General features: G+C 43.1%; 1 protein-coding gene across 1 annotated transcript; it reads left to right on the top strand.

The window, feature by feature from the left end:
• Positions 1 to 232: 232 nt before the first annotated feature.
• Positions 233 to 1,114, top strand: LOC147888043 (uncharacterized). Its single transcript, XM_087393868.1, has 2 exons — positions 233 to 433; positions 625 to 1,114. Exons 1-2 carry the CDS (start codon positions 350 to 352, stop codon positions 928 to 930), a joined length of 390 nt encoding a protein of 129 aa, XP_087249994.1. The 5' UTR covers positions 233 to 349; the 3' UTR covers positions 931 to 1,114.
• The last annotated feature ends 6,183 nt before the right edge of the window (positions 1,115 to 7,297 follow it).

Below are 7,297 nucleotides of genomic sequence, written 5' to 3'. Positions count from 1 at the left end.
ATTAGTTGGGACTCAATCGCTTATTCATCGAATCTGGTCCATACATGGCTGTTGACACTCGACGGACAGATAATGAGTGTCTGTGCAATAATGTGCGATGAAATCTCTCACATCTGTCCAAAGTTGCGACCTGCTTTTCAACTTTGGACGAAGAGCAGCCCATGTGATCGTACCATGCAATAGCCCTAGTTTTCTTGTCAGCAAGCATCGTAAGGTGGCTGGCCTCGCGTGTCCAGGTCAGTTGACAGCTCTACAATGATAGCCTATAGAAGCAATACGCTCCTGTCTACATGCAGCAAGCAGGCAATCTATTGCATCGCTCTGCATCTGCAGCTTGATCGGCAGTAATATGGCCACTAACTCCCGCAATGGCCCTCTGCTTTTCCTTCTGGCCCTCCTCGCTTCTCCGCTGTTGCTCTGGGGTGTTAACGGAGTACGATTCCTCATAATTCTGAACTGTGCTAACTTTCCCTCTGATTACAGCAAGCCGAGCGCCTCCATGGCACATCATGCGCGCTATTATCCTCTGCTATGCTGCTAAATGCCAAAACTCTTGGTTATTATATTGTACTCTTCGATTCTTTCTAGCAAACTGCTGATCTCATTGTTTTTAAATTTGAACAGCAATGCAACTTCGCCGCATCTTGTGCGGGTGAATCTCTGAGCGGATCGATACTCTCAGCAATCTGCGCGACTGTCAATGGGAACTCCATGCCCACATCCATTGACCTCAACCCCATCATCATAAACAGGAATGGTGTTCTTGTGTGCGGGGGCGGCGGATACGCTCAAAGCTGTCAAAACGAAGGATTGCAAGGCCGGCACACACTGACTGCGAGCTGCTTCAACAACGGCGGAGCAGTTGTGCAAGCTAGCGTCGACTTAAATGGCTGCATCAAGAACAACAATGGGCAACTGCAGCAGTGCTAGATAGAACCCGGCGTGTAGTGATCATTAAGTACTTGTGGTTCCTGCCTCGACGTTTTGTAATAAAACTTATGAACCCAGCATTAAGGTGCTTGTAATACAACTTAGGAACCAAGCATTAAGGTGCTTGTGGTTGCCCTCCATCCTACGACGTTTTCGGGATATATATGCAGATAAGATCATAATCTATGAACCCAGCATGGATGATATATATGCAATGGTTAGATCAGAATGGATGAACCCATCAAGTATGATATATATGCAATCTAATAAACTTATGAGCGCAGCATGTAGGATATATATTCAATGATAAGATCAGAATGTTTGCGGAGTCCTACATGCGAGTTCTACATGCAACTTCTACATGCGAGTTCTACATGCAACTTCTACATGCAAGTCCTACATGCAAGTCCTACATGCAAGCTCTACATGCGAGTTCTACACATTGCATGTTCTACATGCATCTCCTACATGCAACTCTTACATGCGATTCCTACATGCGAGTTCTACATGCAACTCCTACATGCAACATGCAACATGCAAGTTCTACATGCAACTTCTATATGCAAGCTCTACATGTAGAGAGAGAATGTCTTACAATTCCTACATGCAGAGAGAGAAGCTCTCCAACTTGTATAAATACCCCATAATAGAATGAAGCCCACACTCTTTGGGGCATTGTGTTGAGTTCTACTTTGGTATTCCAAGCAATTGTCTCAAGTGTCCATGCTTCCTTGCAGTCCACGTCCAAAAGCATGTCCTAACCTTGCAACTCCTCCTCCCCTCTCCTCGAACCTTGCAACCCTTCCTCTCCCTCTGCTCCTTTTTCCTCCTCCTGCCTTCTCCTCCTCCTCCTCCTCCTCCCTCCTCCTCCATTCTCCTCCTCCCTCCTCCTCCTCCTCCTCCCTTCTCTCTCTTCTTTCCCCCATGCTCTTACACCTTCTTCCTCTCCCACTCCTATGCTCCCCCTAAACCCTTAGTTTCTCAACCCTTAACCTCCATGATCTATGAGGAAGATGAGTTCTCCACCATGTACTCTACCCTGAACCTTGGATCCTCCTTCTAATCCTAGAATCTCTTCTAAACTGTGGAACCTCTTCTAAACTCGGAACCTCCTTCTAAACTCTAGAACCTCTCTCTAAACCTTGGAACCTCCTTCTAAACCTTGGACCTCCTTCTAAACCTTGGACCTCCTTCTAAACCTTGGAACGTCATTCTAAACCTTAAACTTCCCTCTAACCCTTAAACTCCTAAATCCCTCAACCCCTCAACCCCTAATGAAGGCGAAAGCCTTCATTACCTCAACCATGATGATACACATTCCTTTTACACATGCATGCACTATGTTTGCTTACCACACTTAAGCCTACGTCTCTTAAGCTACACGTATACTACAAACGACAATCCCGATATATCTGTAGGTGACAAAAAGCCTCGGAACCCTGCATACTGAGAAAACCCTGCTCTTCCTGCAAAAGCCATGGGAAAGAGCCAACAGTCGGTATTTCACACACACTAGTGCAGTAGCCAGCAATATCTACATTTGCACTTAACAAAAATTTTGTTTTGAAACTACGAAGTCAAGGATACTATATTGGTTGGAAAATATCGAACGTAAGTCTAGACATCCATTCGATACCTATATAATATCAACTAATTGTTCTGAGATAATGTAGGACTTTTCTTTGCACATAAATGTGCAATGTATAATACCACTAATTTCCTCTTACAAGCAAACTTAGTCTGCAATAATCTCTAATGTATAATGTGTAGGTTGATATAAGCTGGCAATTGCATCTAGGTTGGAAAATATCGAACGTAAGTCTAGACATCCATTCGATACCTATATAATATCAACTAATTATTCTGAGATAATGTAGGACTTTAATGTGTAATGTATAATACCACTAATTTCCTCTTACAAGCAAACTTAGTCTGCAATGATCTCTAATGTATAATGTGCAGGTTGATACAAGCTGGCAATTGCGAGCTACACAACCGGCTAGACTTTCATCAAGATGTTATCAGCTGGCAAATGCAAGCCACAACCGGCGAAAGCCAAGTATTTTATTATAACTAATAAGTATATAAAAACTATAATATAACATTTTCCATGTGCAAGTGGTTACCTATCGGCATATGCAGATCACCCACTGGCACATGGTTCAAAGGTATTTTATACCTATATGCGAGTGGTTACAAGTTGGCATAAGCGAACTTCCCACTGGCACATAGATATTTCCAATCATTGTCATATATTTTTTACTAGTTTTTTGATATCTATATATAGGAAATATAGCTAGTCAACTATTAAAAGTGTGTTATTGTACTACATTTTAAAAGCTAATGTCTACAAAAAAGAAACTTTTCTCCTTTTGTTTTTGTGAAAAAAACTTTAAATATATTTACATGAAAACAATCTTGGAAAAATAAACTTTCAAATCAACAACCGATAACCTATCAAATTTAAGCTACACATTTATCCATTTTGCATCCAAGTGTGGGTGGATATCAACTGGCCTAAGCGAGCCCACCACCGACACTGGACACTTTTTAAAAGGATATGAAAACTCACAAAGTATTTTGGAAGCTTTCTTAATCCTTTCTTCCTTGTCCTTCTTTGTTTTTTTTGAGACTCCAGCAAACCTAGATTCTCGAGAATGTGAATAGTACGAGGTCGACACAGCATATATAAGAAAATGCACCGCGCCATATGTTTCTAACACCGCGCGGTATATACCACAACCTCACACGGTATAGTCTAGCACCATGCGGTGTAGACAATCCCCGTGCGGTATATGTTAACATCGGGTGGTATAACAATCATGATACCACATGGTAGTGTGGTTTTACCATGCGATAACAGGCTGTAGCTGGCGATTCCGGTTAAACATTGTGGCGGGGGCGGTTTAAAATGCTCCTAGGGGGTCAAAAAATGTGTAAAACGTTTTAATTCGACGCAAATCCCTGAGTGCCATGTGTCACTATGGGACTTATCCCATATGCACTTGGTGCAAGTGTATAAGCCTTGTACTTCACTTGTCTCCTTTAGTGATGATAAATGAATGCAAGGCTTCATGGATTCTACATTTTTCTATCGTTTCTTCACTCCCTAGCCTATCTCTCTCTCTCTCTCACCCACACCATGTTTCTAACAAACTATAGATAGCTCACACTTCAAGATCAACTTATAATAGAAAGATGGAATCTCAAACTCATAAAGGACTGCAACAAATCATCAAGAAGGGGATTCAAAATTAGGAAGAGAGAGAGAGAGAGAGGTAGAAGATCACACCACACCCCCCTTAGGTCTTTATTACAATAGAAAGCTGACTGTACAAATTGGCTGACAAGGGAGCAAGAGCTAAATACAATTCTCAATCATCTTACAAGCACAGAGGCACTCTTTATTTACTCTGGTCCTTTGTTGTAACAAAGGTCAAATTACTTAGTTTTTATCCTAATCAGCCTTTAAATGGGTTTGTAAATAGTAGTAGTTTTAGTTGGATGGCCTGACGTGGCATTCTAGGGAAGCCATCCCATAAGCATAGTGGCCAGGCCTACACCTATAATTTAATAAACAACATTTACAATTGAGCCTTGTTTGCTCTGTGCTGAACTAGGAAGCTCCATTTATAAGTGAGCCTTGCTTGCTCCATGCTGAACTAGGAAGCTCCTCCTAGGCTATTTCTTGTGTAGCCCTTCATAAGCCATGGATTCCCTTGGGTTTCTAGGTACTTTCTTGATGATTATTCATTTAGATTCTCATAATTACACGTTGTTCTCTCCCTTTACTCATAGCTGCTATCTCTAGGGTTAGCATTAGGGGAATTTTGGACTCAAAAAGGGCCTCTTGGATTAGTCCCTTAAGATTTGTGATTAGCTAACCAGCTAATGGGAAGGCTTGGGCATGAAAAGAATGGAGGATTCCATATTGGCTTCTCATTGGTGGAGAGTCCTCCTTGGTCCCTACTAGGCTTCCACTTGCCTCGCTTGCCCCCACCACGTCTTGAGTCATTTACTCCCCCTTATCACTTTTGGATGGTCCCCATACCCTCCTCAGCTCTCTTGGTAGGCCCTCAAATCCGTAACTTTTTTTCCCTCCAAAAAATTAAAAATTTTCCAAAAGTGTCCCTAGCACCCCAAACTCCTCCCCATTGACTCCCCACCTTTCTCCCAACCTCTTCCTCCTCTCAACCTCCTCTCAGCCTCCTCCCAACCTCTTCCTCCTCTCAACCTCCTCTCAGCCTCCTCCTCTCAACCTCTTCCTCCTCCCAACCTCTTTATCTTTGCTTGCTCCAATTCTTTCTACAACGGTGAAGCACTCCCCTTCCCCTAGGCCAAAGCTATCAATTCAATCTTGTGTGGGTTGCATTTTGAAGGACAACAGTGATATTTGGATCCCTCAAGAGTTTAGGTTAATGTCATGGGTCACAATCCAACCATCTGCAATAGGTCCATTCAAGGTCTCTAAAAAGGATAGAGCAAAGAAAGAGAAGCATTGGAAGGGTCGCATTGTTGGGTTTTGTAATACAAAAAAAGTACTTAAGGTGAAGGTTCAGCTGTTAAATTACATGGCGCAGCGGAACAAAAACTGAAAAAAGAATAGAGAGTACACAACAAACTGAACAAATTTTCCTTCAATACTGATGTAGTACAAATGATGGCTCCATCCACCCGTGTGCTCCCACAGTGGAGCTTAGATGACAATCTAGACAGATACTAGGTGAAGAGCTACTAGTTGGAAGATATGATCTGATCTCAACTGATCTGATACAATGGACTGGGAAGGTTGCCTCTTTAAAGCTATGAGGGTGGGTCAACATAGTTGGTGGAACCGACCAGTCAACCTAGTTGGTGGAGCTGACCAGTCAACCTAGTCGATGGAACCGACTAGTCGTCCATGGAATAATCGGGGAATATTTCCCAGGCCTCAGCAAGAGTAAGGGGCTCCCACACAATCACCTTTCTACCATCAATGGTCTCATTGATAGACCTCATCTGACATGCAAGTCAGGATCAAGTCAGGATCCATGTAATGTCTCGGGCTCTCACATGGCTTCTCCTCATATGGGGGCCTTACAACTTGAGCATCTTGGACCACTAGTGGTTACCAAGAGGGTGGGGCATTGAGCATATCTAACACCCCCCCTCAATGTCCACCCGTAGGTGAACTACCTTCTTGGCCCAATGCCGCGAGTCTCTGAAGATGACCCTGAAGCTGATCCTTCCCAAGTGCCTTGGTAAAGACATCTGCTCCATTTTGCTCTGTTGGACAGTAGACCGATTCCACTATCCCGTCCTCGATCAAATCATGCACATAGTGATACTGAATCTCTATATGCTTTGTGCGCACATGAAACACTGGATTTTTGGCAATGGCCATGCAACTTTGATTGTCGCACCTCAGCACAATTGCCTCATCCTCTTGCACTCCCATGTGCCATAAGATCCTCCTCAGCCACACTGCTTCACATGCAGCAAAACATGCTACCTTGTACTCAGCCTCGGTAGAAGACAATGCCATTGTTGGTCGTTTCTTACTAATCCAATAGAAGATACCTTAACCTAAAGAGAAACAATATCCAAATATTGATTTCCTAGAATTAACATCTTCAGCCCAATCTGAGTCACAATGACCAACCAAGGAAGTGCCCGTACCATAGGTGATGCCATAATCAAGAGTGCCCTTCACATACCTGAGCACTTGCATCCCTGCATTCCAATGATTCTCCCGGGGCTTATTGGAGAACCTGCTCAAAATGCCAACAGGAAAACTGATGTCCGGTCTGGTGTTGCACAGATAGATGAGACTGCTGACCAACTTCCTGTACCTCCTGATGTCTACTGGTGGTGAGGCATACTCCATATATAGCCTCGCATTTACCTCTATAGGTGTAGCTATCTCCTTGCACTCAGACATACCAAATGCCTTCAAGATCTCCCTTGCATATTTCTACTGAGAGATGAAGATCTTGCCTGGCTCTTGCTAGACTTCAATCCCCAAACAGTAGTGCATCAAGCCTAAGTCTGTCATTTCAAACTCCATGCTCAACGCCTTTCTAGTCTACTGGATCATGTCTTCATAGTCACTTGTAATAAGGAGATCCACATATAGAACAATAATAGTAGATTTTCCACCTTTCCTGTACACATACAAGTTAGCATCTGAGGCACATCTTTTGAAGTTTAATTTATGAAAGAATTTGTCTATCCATTGGTACCATGCTCTTGGGGCCTGTTTTAGCTCGTACAAAGCCTTCTTGAGCTTACATACCTTGTTCTTAGAATGGGGGGACTCAAACCCTGGTGGCTGAGCCACGTACACCTCCTTCTTGAGGTCACCATTCAAGAATGCTGATTTAACATC

The sequence above is a fragment of the Dipteris shenzhenensis genome, chromosome 22 (genome assembly GCF_047967505.1).
Source record: "Dipteris shenzhenensis isolate YYH24624 ecotype China chromosome 22, Dip_SZ_1.0, whole genome shotgun sequence".
Lineage (NCBI taxonomy): Eukaryota > Viridiplantae > Streptophyta > Polypodiopsida > Gleicheniales > Dipteridaceae > Dipteris > Dipteris shenzhenensis.
This window is presented reverse-complemented; position numbering and strand designations above follow the sequence as displayed.